The 19,274-nt window shown below is 42.5% G+C and overlaps 1 protein-coding gene across 1 annotated transcript in view; it reads left to right on the top strand.

Annotated features, from left to right (window-relative positions):
• LOC308102213 (adhesion G protein-coupled receptor L3) overlaps positions 1 to 19,274 on the top strand; it is a gene marked incomplete at its 3' end in the record, with an annotated part of 320,985 nt that overhangs the window by 154,244 nt on the left and 147,467 nt on the right. Inside the window, exon 5 of the mRNA XM_080451813.1 lies at positions 3,749 to 3,858. Coding sequence (XP_080307939.1) covers positions 3,749 to 3,858 — 110 coding nt within the window. The remainder of the gene's footprint in view (positions 1 to 3,748; positions 3,859 to 19,274) is intronic.

Raw genomic sequence — 19,274 nt, 5'->3', positions numbered from 1 at the left:
AGGGGGTCGTCTGTGAGAGATCACTCAAATCCATTCTGAATGCCGGAGGGAGAGTTTCGGCAACGGCGTCTGGCTGCGCCACAAGGATATTTTGTCTCACAACCGTTTATTTTATTTTTTATTTCAATTGGCGCCGGTCCTCCTTCCGTCCAAACGGCGGGCACTTATCTGTTCTGATATAAATCAGCCGATCGAGTGCTGAAAGGGTACGCCGCTGTGTGCACACCAATTCTCTTTTATTACCGGGGCCGGTGCGGACAAAATGTGCCCGCCTTCGACAGCAGCTGCTGCCGTCCCTGTCACAGAAAACACGGCTTGCTTTTTTTTTTCTCCTCTTTTTGCCTGTGTCTGTCTGTGTGGACGGTCAGCAGACTGAAAGGACTCAACCCACTTATTGTCATCGGTGGCAGCGGTGGGCTCAGCCGGCGATTATAGTGATTACAGTTTGTGCTTACATGGAGCTCTGGTGCTTTGTGCCACATCTCCCCACGTCAGCTGGCAGTCTGAGCTGTAATCTGCCAGTTATAACAAACGCCAGACGCAGGGAACAGGAGGAAAGGGGGCAATGATGCAGGCAAGACTAGGGTGTGGGTGGGGAACAACAAAGATGGTCATATTTCACAATTATCAGCAACTGCTGGTTGTGATTGTGTGAGTTCTCTCTCCTGATTGGATAAAAATGTATAACCTGACTTGAACATTTATTTTCTGTTTACTAAAGAGGAGAGACACAGAAACCCCTGTTACTGTACAAAGTCTCTATAGCAACTGACTGGAATGGACTGAATTGCCTTTATACATATTTTTTGTATTACTACGCTGCTCAGAATCTAAGCCTTGAGCAACATAGTAAGGATTTGAAAGGTTACAGAAAGTTACTTACGCCTGTAATTATTGCAAATACATTTTAAATAACTGTCTCAGTGAAAGGACAGAGTTTACCACCAGTTTACTCTTATCATCATTTTTCTTTTCACTTCTGGAATTCCCCACTGATTTACCGCTGCCAGCAAGCCAGATAAATATTTCTGCTGGCACAGGCTCCTGATTGCCCTCTGTCACTCTGCGCCCATGGCACAGTGTCCTAGCCACGTGGGCCAATTATTAATTAACATATTTGATTCAGCCATTCCAGGCGAACCCATTTCCCTCTCCCCTCAGTTCAAAGGGCTCCGTCAGAGCCAAGTGCTTGATGAAATCTTGATTACCCCCTAATTGGTAATTGCAAAGTATTAGTGGCACATGGTGTGAACAGCGGCTCCTGCTATTGATTCCCTCCTACTCTGCAATTGATTAGCAATGAATTCATTTAATAGTAATTATTTTTCCTCCTTTTTTATTTTTATTTAAATTATTATCACTGCACTCATCATGCATGCCTTTAAGCATGCTAAAGGGAAGCCGATATGTGGCCACTGTGTGCACTGAGCAAAATGCACAGTAATGCTAAAGGGATTTTGAATATGGGTCAAGATAGATGTTAAGGCTGGGATTAAGAGTGCGCCCCGTGCTGATGTTTAATCCCTCAAAAGGAAGTTATTACGAACTGTGATTCAAATCCCCCATGAGACCTTACTCAAACTCATCTAGAACTTGTGATAAAAATGTTTGTATAACATTTTTCGGAAATAGACTACTGAACCATCGCGATAAGGGGTGGTGACGTGTATTAAAGGATCTACACCATGAATTAAAAAATATATATATATATTTAATATCATATTTTTTATGTCCCTCAAACGTTTTTCAAAAGGTTTGAGCCTAAATCAAGCCTCAGATATAGTCATTCCAACTAACTTCTCTCTGGCTTAACACTTTCACCTGCAATACCACATTGTCCTGATTTGCACGTGGCGCTATTGAGCCACTTTGTATGCATGTTATCTCCTGGTTCTGAGTGGAAAAAGTAAAAAAAAAAAAGGTTGGAACTGAAAAACGGGAGGGATTGTACCGCTAGTGATGTCACTTTCGGGGGCCAAATCAGTTTGGCCTGTTTTGAGACAATTTACATAAAATTGTCTCCCAGATATGCTGTGAAAGCCTGAGTGCTCAAACTGGGGTATTTTTTGGGGATAGAAGAGAGGTAGGGGAGACCAAAAACACACAAAAAAGAAGGAAAAGTTAAAATTCATGGTGTAGTCCCTTTAAGCAAGAGAGAGGTTTAAGCAAGAGAGAGGTATGTGTAATTAATCATCATCAATCACAGATGGACTGTACCTGACATTTTTATGCTGTAAACAAGTGTGCATGCACACACATGCGCGCGTGTGTGTCTGTGCGTCGGTGTGCCGGCTCACATCAACATATGGGGCGACATAGCCACCTCTCTCGCCAGTTTACATCCCTTCGATTGACCTCGCTTTCTAATTCCATCTGACACTCCATCTTAACTCCAGTCGTCGCCCAGGCGATTACAAAGCCCCCGACCCCTAAATAGAATAAACCAGAGAGAGGGCAGTGAAAGGAAAGGGGGGGGATCTCGAGATAAGGAGGGGAGCCGCTATAATTGTTTCCCAGCTTCATAGGATCGACCCCCTTATTTATTTGACTGGCATTTTACTGCTGAGGAATTAACTCTTCATAGGATGGGACAGGCCTCTCGGACAGGTTTTGCTGACCGGGGCTCTCGCCCCCCGTAATCTGGGTGAGTGAATGGCGCGCGGGGGGATTGGAGGGGAGGGGGGGGGGGGGGCGTGGGGCGGTAGCTGCTGGAACCGAGGGGTCGTGAACCCATAAAACCGGGATGGGAGCCGCGCGTCAGACCATATCTCATTAAGAAGGCCAGCTTGAAATGAGATGGGCCCTTTTCGCTTGTCTCTCACTGGGGGCGATTGATTAGCTGGCGGCCAATCAATGTTAATTAAGGTGTAGGGAACCCTTTAATTGTGGCTTATGAATCATTGTGTCAGACCCCGCCGTGACCTTCCAAGACCTACGCCGTGAATAGCCTTGCTGTAGAATAAATACGTTTTATATATCGCCAGATAATGGCAGTCCAATAAATAGGTTTAGATTTGATGGAAGATGGTGCGTATATAGGCTTGTACCTGGTTAACGGTATTGGCCTCATCCAGGCCCTATATCCACAATGGGGTCTGGGGCTGTAAGCAGCAGAACAACACCATCCAGCAGCCCGTCCTATATTCTTGCTTTACCTTATGCACACCAGATGATGAGCTCAAAGGAGATCGATACTTGTCAAAATGTTCCGTTAATGTTGTGAGGTAAGTGCTGCCATTATGGGGCGTGAGGCGCTTCATGAATGCGAAGTGGGCCTTTGATTGATGACTGCCAAAGGTAAAATGGCAGACGAGAACGCTTGCCGGAGCCATAATTGTGTTTTTAATGAAGACCCCCATTTCACATCCAGAGCTGATTTTGCACTCAGTTGACTGTGTCTGCCCGCCCCCCCCCCCGCCCAACCATCCGTTACGCTGTAATGGCAGGCCAAAAATGCCGGCACGCCGTCCAAGCCGTTCGATGTCTGTGCGGCCGTGACGTCCAGCTCGTCTTCCTTGCCCTGACGGAGGGATTTTTACTGATGACAGCTTGGCAATCACTGTTTACTGAACCTGAAAATGTGTGGACTTTATAATCTCTGCCGGGGAAGGCAATCCTTTCGACTTCATTAAGCACACGCTAAATGGTTGGCTGATGTGCCGTATAGCGTGGTCGCTTCGGTAGGCTGGGATTGTGTTTGGGTGCGATCTTGTATGATTAATTTGACCTCTCACCCTGTCTCTTTCAGATGTAACAACCGTACCCAGTGTGCCGTGGTGGCGGGACCGGACGTCTTTCCTGACCCTTGCCCCGGAACGTACAAGTACCTGGAAGTCCAGTATGAATGTGTGCCCTATAGTACGTAATATGCCTTTATTTCTCTCGCATTCTTATTATTAAAGTGCAGTGGTGGAAAAAGTACTCAAATTATTCACTTAAGTGAAAGTACCAATACTGCAATATAGAAATACTCTGTTACAAGTAAAAGTCCATAATTCTAAATTTACTTGAGTAAAAGTAGAAAAGTATTGGCATCACAAAGTACCAAAAGTAAAAGTACTAAAATGTTTGAAAACAGCAGATCTACAAGCTCACAACGCGTCGCAATGCGACGCGTTGTGAGCTTGTAGATAGGCTATTTGAAAATAGTGGTTACTTTCCACCACTGTAAAAGTGCTTCTCTGAATTGCATGCTTTCGCATAATTATGCTTAACATGACCATTTCCTTAACAGCCCGGTGACATTTTCGGTTATGACATTCTCTCGCGCTCGGAAATATCCCGTTCGGAGAATGATGCCACCCCGCTGTAGCATTGTTGTGTTCTGAGGCAGCGGCGTGTCTGCAAACAATGACTCGTCTGGGATGATGAGTGCATTGTATGACATCACAACGTCCTTTCAGCAGCACTGTCTTAAGCGTGAAGAATGATCGCTGGAAGACACTCCAGTCTGATGATTAGCTTCTTTATTTTCCTTTTTTTTCCTTTTCTTTATTTTCCCCATTATGTGTCTAGAGTTTAGAAGTAGTGCAAAGCTGGCCTTGCATGTTTGCTGTGTTTGATTTGATGTTAATGCTTCCTTCTTCATCTCCCTTCAGCCTGTGCGGTGACAATGATGAGAACAGTATTGCTGGCGTACAGTGTTGTGTGCTTTGTCATAAGTAATATCTTCAATTGGTTTTCGGGTGTGCACGGTGTTCAGGATTTATTATGTGGATTTAATATATGTAGTAAAATTACACTTTTATTGAGCTTCGCCACGGGATGAGTCCACTGTTATCCACAGCAGTCACTTTTCTACAGTTATACAAGCCATTAAACCTGTAAAAGCCTTTAAAAAACAAGTATATCCTTGTCCTAAGTGACCAAATTGTTGATTACCTCACCTTTAATAGTAGCTTAGCCCTGGTATTGGCAGTGTGTTGAGCTCATGCAAGTCAAAACGCTGTCAACTATTAAATATTATCATGTTATGAGCTAGCATGGAGCACCCACTCAAGATCAAACCGGTTTGTTGTGCTCAGTTGGACACTTACTTACCGCTTAGCTGAGGTTTTACTAAACAAGGGCTTCTTGTTAATCACTTAAGCTCTAAGGTTCCTATCTTTTTGTAACCCCAGGTCTCCAATATTATACGTTGTCATTTTGTGATGTCGCATGGCCAAAATTGCAGATCCACAAGCTCAAAACGCACTGCGACGCGTTAACCCTGGGACACTGGGGTTCAATTGGTGAATCGCCTGTCCTTTCCACGCCAATCAGGACAAAATGTGTTGTTCTACATCTGAGCTGTACCCCTACAATCTCACTCGACATGTTTTTTGTTCTTTTTGTTTTTATTGTTTATGAGAAATACAATGCAATGAAACAAAAGAGGTCAAATGTGATAGAACGGGAACATAACTACTTAAGACCTAAGACTTTTTTTTACCACTACAACTCTTTGTTGGCCGAATGTTCACGGCAGAATAGGGACGCTAGGGTTCACGTTGTTAAATAAATGTTCCACTCTGTTTTGTCTCAACTTCCACAAAGAGTAATGGCTGTAAGGAAGTGGTCAAATATAATATAATCATCGCTTTACAACTTCTATATCCTGATTAGCCAAGGTTATTTATTGCTCCGTAATAACTACGTTAAAAAAAAAAGCCTGCCCTGAAGGACATTTCAGTCATGTTCTGGTAATCCCTCTGATTGTAAACAACTTTTCTAGACAGTGCATTTGGAAAAATAAATTGCTCTCTTAAAGGGCAAGACCACTTTGGTAGAGGTTTGGGTTGTGTAGTTACCTTGCCATGATGTAACTCCAAAGGTGAGCAAGAAATAAAAAATAATTGCTCCATTGATTAGAAATTGATAATTCAAAATATGCTCCCCATTGACTTACATTGTATAGTAAAACAGCTCTCAAAGTCACTATTTTAGCACGTAAACGAACGCAAACAAAGTTGATTCAGACAATATAGAACATCACCAAACCCAGTACTGTTTTTTTTTTAAATAAAAATGTCAGCTTCCTGTTGATTTTGCCATTTTTAATAAGTAGAAAACCTGGACTGGATCCGCGGATCCGGATCCAGATCTTCAAATAGTAAAATCAACAGGAAGTTGACATTTTTATTAAAAACAAACAGTACTGGGTTTGGTGATGCTCTATATTGTCTGAATCAGCTTTGTTCGTGTTCATTTATGTGCTAAAAGAGTGACTTTGAGAGCTGTTTTACCATACAATGTAAGTCAATGAGGAGCATATTTTTTGAATTATCAATTTCTAATCAATGGAGCAATTATTTTTTATTTCTTGCCCACCTTTGGAGTTACCTCATGGCAAGGTAACTACACAACCCAAACCTCTACCAAAGTGGTCTTACCCTTTAAGTCATATTTATTTCTAGCGGACATACCAGTTCTACATAAATTCTATTTCAATTGAATATAACTTCCTTTGCTTCAGTTCAGCTGAAAAATATTGACCTTGGTCCAGCCAACAAATGACTGCATCATGAATCCATTTTGTGTTGTAATGACCTTTTGAAATAAACCACAGAGCATGAGTCACGTTTACTGGTGTTTGTTCTCTCCAAAATATCACATAGACGCTGAAAGGTCAACGTTAAGTGATATAAAATTGCTGATATTTAATCTTTGGATTTCATGGGCGCGGTTTACTGCTGCTCATTCCACCCTAGCACTAACTTACTTTTATTTATTTATTTATGTATTTGTCATTATGCCTCACAATCTCACAATAGGACAATGAGCACATATTTGCTGTCAAGACAAATCACTTAGTGAAGGGGTTGTATACACCCTAATAATTACCACTATTATATTCACTCTATTTTCTAGGTTATGTTGGAGTCTTTGCAAATGATCTGCATTTGAAAAGACTAAAAAGCATTACTTTACACTTTGGCTATTCAGAAATAGCAGATATACAAGCTCATAGCGCGGCACCGGGTGCCGCGCTACAAGCTTATAGATCTGCTATTTTTGAAAAATCGTGAAAATGTGTGCAAATCTTTGATTATATATTGTTTTAAAGCGAAAATTTTTAACTAAAATCTTTGCTTCTGGGGGGTCCCTGGAACAAATGTTTTGAGATGGGGTCGGCGGCCAAATACATATAATTTTGGGGGTCCTTGACATGAAAAAGTTTGAGCACCACTGATATAGAAACAGAAAACTGTTGGGATTCTACTATTATATTCACTCTATTGTTTAGGTTATGTTGGAGTCTTTGCAAATGATCTGCACCTTTGCTCTGATATTTGTTCACAACTCTCTGAGTCTGGATATTCAGTAGAGCGGAGTTACCATCGGTTACGCTCCCCTTGTTTCTATTTTTCTTTGCGAGAGCCTGCGGTATATATATATATTGCGAGAACCAATGCCGAGGCATTGAAATTGGCAGTGTGTACGTGACCGCACAGCCGAGCCCCCTTGGTGTTATGAATTGAGACACTTTCCAAATGAAGCAATCAGACCCTCCTCGACGGGAGCGAGATGCATTCTCAGGTCTTAGTATTTTCGTCCCTGTTCCAGTGGAAACCTTGTATGTCCATAACCGCTTTTTTTATTATTATAATAAAATATTTATATAAAACATTTTAGACCTGAACCCATTAAGACCTGAAGCCGATTCTACATGTCTCCTAATTCTCAACAGTATTCTTAAAAACGTATGTTTCTATATCAGTGGTGCTCAATCTTTTTCATGTCAAGGACCCCCAAAATTATATGTATTTGGCCAGGGACCCCCATCAAAATATTTTGTTCCAGGGACCCCCAGAAGCAAAGATTTGAGTTAAAAATGTTCGCTTTATAAAATATATATATATTCAAAGATTTGCAGACATTTTCACTATTTTTCAAAAATAGCAGATCTACAAGCTCATATAGCGCGGCACTCTGTGCCGCGCTATATGAGCTTGTATATATCTGCTATTTTTGAATAGCCAAAGTGTAATATAATGCTTTTTAGCTCAAATCAAAAAGTGACACAGATGCGTTCCAGGTCTCAATGGGTTAAAATAGCAGCTCAACGCATTGTGAGCTTGTACATCTGCTATTTTCTCTACTTACTGTGTGTAGAAATATGGAGATGCAAGGTTTCTGCCTGACTGCAACGATTTGTTGACGCATTGCACACGTGATTACGGCTACCTGCCTGGCATAATAATAATAATAATAATAATAATAATAACAATGATGTCTTAACTCCTCCCCGGTTACAATCGATGAACGCGTGGCATTGAGGTCTCAAAATATTAACCGAAGATATCGTGGGTGGCAGCAGGTGCATTGGGTGTCAGGAAATAGCTTGTTCCCAGGTGACTGCTAAACTCAGAGAGTTATATTGAGAGAAGAGCGGGGGGTTATACTGGTTCGAGACATGGCAATTCAGCGCCGCTTGCCGCCCCCGCCCACTTCCTGAGTCAGAGACTGAAGGATTTGAGTGTCTAATAAGGGAAGCAGCCACCCATGACAGTTGTCCTCCAGCAGTGAAGTGCAGGACTCTGTATCCTACCATTATTTAAGTCTCCAATATATATATATATATATATATATATATATATATATATATATATATATATATACTATATTTGTTTTCATATACGTATATAGACACAGCGACTTGGTGTCACCCAGTGGTGTAAAGTAACTAAGTACATTTACTTAAGTACTGTACTTAAGTACAATTTTGAGGTATTTGTACTTTACTTGAGTATTTCCAATTTCTAATACTTTTACTTCTACTCCACTACATCTCAGAGGCAATTATTGTACTTTTTACGCCACTAAAATTATTTAAAAACTTTAGTTACTTTGCAGATATAAATTATGATATTATGAAACATGCATTAACCGCTTTAGTCCTATTTTATACATAGGCTATTTGAAAATGGCCGATCTACAAGCTCACAACGCGTCGCGAGCTTGTAGATCTGCTATTTTCAAACATTTTAGTACTTTTACTTTTGGTACTTAAAGTTCATTTTGATGCCAATACTTTTGTACTTTTAAGTACATTTTGAATTCTGGACTCATACTTGTAACAGAGTATTTCTATATTGCAGTATTGATACTTTTACTTAAAGTAAATAATTTGAGTACTTTTTTCCACCACTGGTGTCACCTAGCGACACATGTGCAGCGGACGTGGCCAGAGCCCATTCATCGATTGATCGTGATATCACCTTGACAACCAGCCAACAACAAATAAAACCATCTGGATCTTGGTCTGTCCACTGACTCAGTCAGCAGAGCACATTCAGATGACCGTCCCCTCGGGCTATGTGATCTAAAACTCTACGCTCTGCGAGAGATGGGAGATCCAAAAATCATGGCAGTGATTGGTGAGCGTCGGGTCGTTCAGAAATTCGGGGGGGGTGCTCGGACGGTCACCGCTTGAAGATTCAGAGCGCGGCAGAGAGCACATACTGACCACTCCATTCCGAGTGCAAAGTCGGGTTGTCTGAGCATCTGAACAGTGGTGACAACAATGACGGAGAAGGAAATTATGCGATGGTTTTAACTTGTTGCTTTTTTCACATATTCGCCCCTTTTTTGGGGATATTTGTTGGGCTTTTTCTGCCTTTATTGATAGATGCAGTAGACTGACAGGAAATGGGGAAATGTCGTCGGGATTGGGACTCGAACCCGCGACCTGCTGCATTGACAGCCTAGGTGCCCGGACCGCTACGCCAGCCGTCCGGGCCGTTGGCCCCTTGTTTTGCCAGTCATATGTTATCATGCATATATGCTGCTATATTTTTGTAATTCTTATATATGGATATAATTCATACTTTAATACTGTTCATATATAATGTATATAATGTTTTCATACTTGTCAAGGTGCGCTGTCACAGTAATGACTTCACATCGTGCATGCATCATTTCCCCCACTTCTAAAAATAATACCACACCCCTTTTATATAATACCCCTGTGTACGTGTGTGCGTATATAGCCTATACTATTACCCCTCGCCCCCATCCTCTCCTCTAGTCTTTCTCTCCACCCATTCTGTCCTGCTCCCCACCCCATCCATCCCTCCTTCCTTCCTGCAGTGGAAGTTTTCATCTGTATTCTGCCCTAGGAGCTTCTTCTTCTTCTTCTCTGTCAGGATAAGTTACAGCCCTCCCTTCCATCTCCCCAACAGACAGCGGAATTGCACCATCAGATCCGCCTGTAATAGCATCAGGGAGAGAGAGAGAGTGGGGTGGGGGGGGGGCGGGACGCTAAGTCGATGGACACATCGCCATGGAGGCGATATAGATTTTATTAATTTGCAATTTGATCCGCTCCATCAGTCGTAATAACAAAACAAAAAAAACTAACAGCGGGTTATTATTACAGAGAGCGCCAGTGTTTTGCCTGGGTGATTGTTGGGTAATGCCATCCATCAGGGTTTCATTCAAGATGCCTCCTTGAGCAATCATTACATGTGAGCTGCGGGGTGTCTTTTTGTACGTGGAAGCAGCATTGGCAGGCTGAAGTATAAGGACAAGTGATGCGTCACTGAGCTAAGATAGATACTTGACACATGCAGTGTTTCAGAGCGCCCTAGCCTCAAACCCATAGCTAAATACGGAACTTACTTAGCCTCTGGGCCCATTATAAGGTGTAATAGCTCGATGTGAACATCATCTGGAGAGAGAGCCCACCATCGTCTCATGTCACAGTCGCTCGCCTATACTTCATCGTGTCAGAGCGGTGCCCGGTGCATGCTCCCTCATGCACTCTGCAGATTAGCACAGACTCCCTTCCGGCTCATGTTGGCGCTCCAGGCCTTTATGATGACTCATAAACATGACTCTGCGCCGATAGCTGACATCTGCTTGTGCCCCGCCCTCTCACCTTGACTTCTGCACGCCTCGCTGGAGAGAGATGCCCGTCTATTCTCTTAGCGCCTTATTAAAACGTCTCCCTCTCTCTCTTTCTCTTTCTCTTTCTCTTTCTCTTTTTCTCTCTCTCTCTCTCTCTCGCTCTGTGTGTGTAACTTTCTCTTTAACCCATTAAGACCGGGAAATAATCTGTATAATTTTTAGATTTATTTGGCTATTCAAAAATAGCAGATATACAAGCTCATCTACGTAGCGCGGCACCGAGTGCCGCGCTACGTAGATCTGCTATTTAAAAAAAATCTTGAACATTTGTGCAAATCTTTGAATATATATATTTTAAAGCGAACATTAGTAAAATATTTTGTTCCAGGGACCCCCCAGAAGAAAAGATTTGAGTTACAAATTAAAAAAGATATATTCAAAGATTTGCACACATTTTCGAGATTTTTCAAAAAATAGCAGATCTACAAGCTCATAGCGCGGCACTCGGTGCCGCGCTATGAGCTTGTAGATCTGCTATTTTTTAAATCTTAAAATGACAGAGATGCGTTCCCGGTCTTAATGGGTTAACTAGCAGGTTCTCTCTCTCAAAGGTTGAGCTCATCGGGGGTCAGAGCGACTGTGTTCGTCTCGCTGCACCTCGGAGCCCATCCGGAATCCGGGACCCCTAGTCCCCAAAAAAATCTGGGTTTTCCAGGCTTGGCTCGTGTTAATATGAGACCTTTCTGTTGGTTACTATAATGTCCTGCTGTTGCCTCGCGCAAACCGCCTTCCTCCGTTCCCCCTGAGTATTATGACTAATTAGATGTGCCTTTGCGTGCAGTTTCCATGGCAAATCGACTGACCTTGATCCAGGCAAACGGTCTGGCCCTCCCCAACACCACCACCACCCCTTTCCCCAATATGTGGTGGGGGGGATGCTTTTTTTGCGTGTGCGTTGTGTGTGCTTAGTTCACTGTGCACGAGGGGTACTTCAGTGCAGAAAGAGGTGGAGATGGGAAGGGAAGAGAAATGGAAACGGAAGGAGAAAAGTTACTGAGAGAGGTGAAATAATAAGGGAGATGGTACTAGCAGATCTATAATTATACATAACGTCACTGTCAGGCAGAAACCTTGTATCCGTAACTCAAAAGGAAAAAGGACTAAAAACTTACCTTTTAAAAAAAGCTTTTTTCCAATTTTCGTGGACTTCAGTTTGTTTTTCGTACTGAGTTTTAACTTCAAATTTTGGCCCTTTAGTTTAGCCTAGTTGGGTCTCTTGTTATTGTTTTGTTGCCTATGCTGTTTTTATGCCTTACTTTTAATCTGTAGATTCGTGAGAATGTAAAGTGTGTTATAAATAAAATGTATTGTTATTATTATTATCTAAATTAAAAAAAAAAAAATCGTCACCCTACTTCGTCGTATTAGAGTGTCGAGCTAAAGTATAGTGAAAATAGCCGATTTACAAGCTCGCAACGCTTGTAGATCGGCTATTGTCATCCTTTTAAAATGTTTTTATAATGATAAAAAAAGGAACAACAGGTTTTGGACAAGGTTTCCAACCGACAGCGACGTTGGTTCCCCCCACTGTTTACAGCTAATAAAGACAATGAGCAACCGTACGCGGGCACAGCAGGATGGAGCTTAGCCCTGTCAGATGCGCCTGGAAGCCAAGCCAAGACATATAATCACGCAATCAGGCCTTTTGATTTGAATTGAATAAGGTAATCCTTGACGATACATCGTGGCAACCTGCCAGGCAATTAGCCGTGTTTTTATTTCCAACATATCTAATTGGTTTTTAATTCATTTCGAATGGCTAAGTAATCAATCTCTAATAGCACACCTAACCGTTTCAAGCGGACCCCGATCGAATAAGAGGGCAGATTGCTTTGGCACATTTCGCCCAGCACCTGCTACCGAACCCCCCGTCCTTCTGCACTGGCAGGTGAAACGGTGAAATTGATACGCCACACATGGCTATCGCTTACAGTGCAGCCTGAGCATAGCGTGGTGTGATTGTGGAGCCCATTACGCAGTGGTCACACCTACAGTAAACACCACCTGTGTGACCAGGATGCCACTTCAAGGCCTTTTTAGACATGATATCAGTGCTTGTGAACCCTAGTCTGCATTGGGTCAAGCTACTCTCTACTTCAATCGAGTTATAGTTTGATAGTATTAAAGCTTCAATCTGGGACTTTTTTTTTAGTTTTGAATTGTGTGTGTGTGTGTGTGTGTGTGTGTGTGTGTGTGTGTGTGTGTGTGTGTGTGTGTGTGTGTGTGTGTGTGTGTGTGTGTGTGTGTGTGTGTGTGTGTGTGTGTGTGTGTGTGTGTGTGTGTGTGTGTGTGTGTGTGTGTGTGTGTGTGTGTGTGTGTACACATGAATGAATACATGAAACGCAACACACACACACACACATTAACATACTTCACCATACAGACTAGTAAAAACGAAGTTGCATTCATAAAAAAGTCCCAGAGTGCAGCTTTGATAAATAATGTGGTTTCAGGTATTGTTGAATTGTGACTCTGCTTAAAGGGATAGTTCACCCCCAAAATGACTTTTTTTCTATCGATTAGTCACCCCCTGGAGACTGGGAGATTTCTTTGTTTTTGTCCCATTCCTAAACCAATAATTTGATGACCGGCAGCGGTTCCGGTAGGAGACACAATGAGTCTCCTACCGGAACCGCTCCCTACCGGTCCGCTGGTCATCAAATTATTGGCTTAGGAATACAAATTGAAAAACAAAAAAATATCCACAAATTCAAGTCTCCATGGGGTGACTAATCCATAGAAAACATTTTTTATTTTGGGTGAACTATCCCTTTAAAGGAGAATTTTGGACTAAGGTTTTCTTACCTTTTCACATATTTTAATTGTTTTTTTTTTTTGTTTTTTTTTCGTTCATAGTGACAGAACACTGTCAAAAAAAAAAAAGTCTCGCTAGACGAGATTGAAATCTCGAGATTTCAATTTCGTCTAGCGAGACTTAGGTTTTTATTTTATTTTTAATTTTCTGGTTGCATAGTGTTCTGTCACTATGAACGTCAGATCTAAAAAAAAAAAAAAAAAATCAAATATGTGATCTAACGCAAGGCCTATCCGCGCACGTTTTAAGCTGTGGCGGACCCGGGATGGAGTTATGACATTTTTCTACTGTACCATTCATCCTAAGATATCATAACATCATAGAAGAGGTAAGAAAACCTTAGTCCAAAATTCTCCTTTAAGCTCATAAACATGCCCAAACGTACTGCTCCTTGTCCCCTATAATCCCCCAACTGCTGTTAGCCACTTCAGCCTGGCGTCCCTATTTTCGCCATCATTTTCTAAAATGTTCCAAAATAGCCGATCTAGTGAGCTCGTAGAATGGCCGTTTTCGATATTTTTGGAAATAAAGCTTATACGTGGTGGTTAAGCCACTTGAGTTGTTGATCTTTCTATCTGGGCTTATCAGTAAATCTGCTAAGCACATCCCTGCACAAACACTGCAGTGATTCAGCAGCCTTGGATTCCTCCAATAATCTGCAGTCATAAGCCGCATAGTGCAGGGAATCCCCACCGAAACGACACACACATCGCACATATAGGGTTGCCAGACCTGCTTATTATAATGTCCCCGCAAGATTTTATTTGAAAATAGCCGATCTACAAGCTCACAACGCGTCGCATCGCGACGCGTTGTGAGCTTGTAGATCTGCTATTTTCAAATAGCTGACGTATATGTTAAAGTGCTCATGTGGCCCACAGTCACTTCTTTTGGACTGGTTTTCCTAGACCTGGTTGCTTGTTTTTCTCACAGAATCTGGCAACACTGCACACACACACATAGCACCACTCCTTCGTCCACAGCAGCAAGCAGCGCCAAACGACAATTAGGCCGCTCAACCATGAGGCTGAGGGAGGGGATGGGTTTTATTTCTCTTCCCTTTGCCACCTGAGCGAACCACCAGATCCCACTTCTGTCCATGTGTGAAGGGAGCCGTTAATGCCACCTCATCACTCAGTGCTATCTGACCACTCCTTAACCCCGCCGCCCACCGGCACCACCCCCGCCCCGCGCCGCACTACTCCCACACAGCCACACGCACACTGCTTACTACTTGATTTGTGGCACCTGAATGCTTTCATACAGCAGAGATCGCAGGTTTCCCCACCCTGGAGGGGTGCGGGGCGCCAGGGGGACCCGTTGGGGCCATTTGGAAAGGAGAGGAAAAAGGAAAAGGAGGGGAGGGAGGGCAGGGATATATATATAATGCATACATACATGCCTTTCTTAACCCATTAAGACCTGGAACTGTGTAATTTTTAGATTTGAGCTAAAAATGCATTATTTTACACTTTAGGCTATTCAAAAATAGCAGATATACAAGCTCATAGCGCGGCACCGAGTGCCGCGCTACGAGCTTGTAGATCTGCTATTTTTTTTAAATCGTGAAAATGTGTGCAAATCTTCTGAATATATATATTTTTAAAGCGAACATTTTTAACTCAAATCTTTGCTTCTGGGGGTCCCTGGATCTAAATATCTTGATGGGGGTCCGCGGCCAAATACATATAACTTTGGGGGTCCTTGACATGAAAAAGATTGAGCACCACTGATATAGAAACATACGTTTTTCAGAATACCGTTGAGATGTTGGAGACATGTAGAATCGGCTTCAGGTCTCAATGGGTTAACATCCAAGGCCCCGTCCCTGAAGACGAAAGGGCAAACTGTGCACTCAGCCCGCGTCAGAAGTTGTAATGACGTATGGAAGTGAAACCGGGGGGACCCTGAGGGCGGAGCAGTGAGGAGGAAGCTGGACAGAGCAGAGATGAGGATGATTAGATGGGTGTGTGGCGTGTGACTGAGGGAGAGAAAGATGAGCGCATATACTGTAGCTGAGACAGAGGATGGGAGTGGAGGCAGTAGTGGATGTGTGAGGAGATGCAGACTGCGATGGTTACGGACGGACAGACACGTATGTGAGGAACCAAATGACTGGGTGAAGAAAGCAGTGGTAGAAAAAGTACTCTGATATTTTACTTAATAATCAATACTGCAATATAGAAATACTCTGTTACAAGTAAAAGTCCGGAATTCAAAAAGTACAAAAGTATTGGTATCGTAATGTACAAAAACGTTTGAAAATAGCAGATCTACAAGCTCACAACGTGTTGCGATGCGACGCGTTGTGAGCTTGTAGATCGGCTATTTTCAAATAGCCTAGGTATAAAACGGGGCTAAAGTGGTTAATGTGTGTTGTATAATGTAATAATTTATATCTGCAAAGTAACCAGTAACTAAGTTTTAAAATAATTGTAGTGGAGTAAAAGTACAATATTTGCCTCTGAGATGTAGTGGAGTAGAAAGTAAAGTAAAAGTATTGGAAATCGGAAATGCTCAAGTAAACTCTGTGTCCCTTTTTATTTATCCCGACTTCCTACTCGACGCATCACTGCCTCTGGTCCTCGCCGAAACGCACACGAGTTTCGTTTTCAGTCGTTCAGTCGGGCGGGCGGTTCTTTAGATACACTGGTGACCCACTCACTCACTCATTCACTCACAGGGATTTTGTGAATCGAAGATATTCAAAAAATGTAGATCTAAAAGCTACAACTGTGTCCCAAGTTGTAATCACAACACATGCTCTTGAAGAGGTTAATGATAAAAAAAAATACACATTCCAGGAAACGGACAATAATGTGATTTTCTTTTATCCTATAATTTTTCCAGTTGAGAGGCGAGATAATTGCACAGGAAAAGGCTGTGATTACCAATGTGGATAAATTGGTGGTGTGAAAGAGGTGGATGTAGACATGTGGAAATGTTTAGCACTTTCTTTTGGTGTCTCCTCTAATAGCCATGTAGGAGCCGGTGTAATCTATCACGTTCTTGTTCTCTCTGGGTAACCCTATAACCCCCTGATCACAGGAACACCCATGTTCACTCGGGGAAGACGCAAACACATGCACAAGAAAACTACAACCTTGCTCACACATGTTCATATGAATATGCATAAGCACGAGTCTATATAAAGTTTGAGTTGTGGCGGTTGGGTGGGTGGTTTCTTGTCTGCCTGTGGCCGCGGGCGCAGATACGGCCATAATATGGACTGGACATGCCTGACCCCGATACCTGTGGGTGGGTGTGTGTGTGCCAGTGGTGGAAAAAGTACTCAAATGTTTTACTTAAGTAAAAGTATCAATGCTGCAATGTGGAAGTACTCTGTTACAAGTAAAAGTCCGGAATTCAAAATTTACTTGAGTAAAAGTTCAAAAGTATTGGTATCAAAATGTACTTAAAGTACCAAAAGTAAAAGTTCTAAAATGTTTGAAAATAGCAGATCTACAAGCTCACAATGCGTCGCGATGCGACTCGTTGTGAGCTTGTAGATCTGCTATTTTCAAATAGCCTATGTTTAAAATAGGGCTAAAGTGGTTAATGTATGTTTTATAATGTAATCATCTGAAAAGTAACTAGTAACTAAAGTTTTCAAATTATTGTAGTGGAGTAAAAGTACAATATTTGCCTCTGAGATGTAGTGGAGTAGAAGTAAAAGTATAGGAAATTGGAAAAAATCAAGTACAAATACCTCAAGTACAGTACTTAAGTAAATGTACTTAGTTACTTTCCACCACTGGTGTGTGCCCAGATTGTGCCCAGGAGATGCGTGGCCCATCGTCATTGTCAGGCAACAGTTTTATACCCATGTATGGAGATCCACAACATTAGCGGAAATTGATGTTGTTAGGCAAACGTATTATATATAAAGTATTGAGTACTACATTAAGGGCCTGATTTATGCCCAAATATGGACATGCCTGATGTCACAATACTGAAATCTTAGCAAGCCTACTGACATCTTAGCAATGGTTTCTGTTGTGTGTATCATCACATGCCCATATATGGATATCCCTGACGTCAGAGCAAATTGATTAGACCCAAATATGCACATAGCGAGAGAGAGGGGGGGGAAAGAGAGCTTATTTCATACTAGACATCTAGTAGCCTCACATCTAGTAGCCTGGCCCTCACATCTAGTAGCCTACAATATATATAGTATAGTATTGTTACAATTATTATGGGCATGCACATGGCTACATATTTAATGACAAATGCGATGCAACAACAGAGGCCGCACAACAGATGAGTGCATAGTGCGCTCAGTCAAAATATTTGCAGACTTTTAGTTATGTGTTGGCAAGGCGTGTGTTCCTATGAGTCGATGTCTGCCTGGTGACAGAACACACACACGCACGCGCGTTGTGCGTGTTGTGCGCGTTGTGATTCACAGAGAGAAGTTTGTGTCTGCAGCCGTAATCCAAAGCGCCCTCCTGCTCATAAAACGCAGTGTGTGTGGACACGGGCCGTAAATGAAAGTCCTTTATACCTTTGCAGCGTGTGGCAGCGGCCATGGTGGGCAGTCGGCAGCCGTAACTCGACGCATGCGCAGTTTGATATCAACTGCTTTATGCTCCCGACCCGACCTGTGGGAGGCAGCAAAGTGCCGTAAGGCATCCAGTGTGGCAGAAAGTACATGAAGAAGGATAGCATAGTTCACTAATGAGACAAAATATGGGCCAAATAACGAATACAAATGTATACTGAACAATTAAAAGTACAGTATCCAAAGGCTACAGGCGTGAGGGATTTTTTGGACACGTGGTCTGCTAGAACATAACGTAGCAGAGACAAAGAATCACGCAAAGAATAAGACGGAAACGATAACAGCCAAACTCCGCCCCTTTGCATATAACCCGGAAGTCCTACCACTAGGCGTTTGTATTAATAGAGATACAGAATGTATTATCCTATTTTAAAATCGGCTAACATGGGTGGGTTGGCCGCGGCGGGCTGGCGGACCACTGCCCCATCACTATGACTCAGACATAACCATAGAGTTCCAAATGTAGCTAAATAAGGCGTGTGTCATGCTGACTGTGACAGCATGACATCAGACCCAAACAAACCGTGTCGTCACGACATCAGACAAAAAAACAACCCAAACAAACCATGTCGTCATGAGTCAGATCGGTGGTGCGACGTAGGTGTGTGTGTACCATTATGTGTGTGTGTGTGTGTGTGTGTATATATATATATATAGCACATACAGTATATAGTACAGTAACAGAAAAAGATTTAGCTCTTTGGGGTGCCGAGGCTATTCTTCCAATTAGCCGTCGGTCTCCATGGGGGATCTTTTTAACATCCGACTACTCAAAGCTCTTATTCCATTTCCTGCTCTCTCTTCTGTCTGCATGCAGTTCTGTTATATACACTCTTTATTCTCTCTCTCTCTCTCGCTCTCTATCTCTCTCACACACACACACACACACACACACACACACACACACACACACACACACACACACACACAGTCCCCCCTGTTCCTTTGCTTCTCCTCTGCATTTTCAAGGTCCTTGGAAATCAAGACGTGTTTTAGGAGGCACAA

The sequence above is a fragment of the Gymnoscopelus braueri genome, assembly GCF_963280865.1.
Source record: "Gymnoscopelus braueri genome assembly, chromosome: 15".
NCBI classification, from domain to species: domain Eukaryota; kingdom Metazoa; phylum Chordata; class Actinopteri; order Myctophiformes; family Myctophidae; genus Gymnoscopelus; species Gymnoscopelus braueri.
This window is presented reverse-complemented; position numbering and strand designations above follow the sequence as displayed.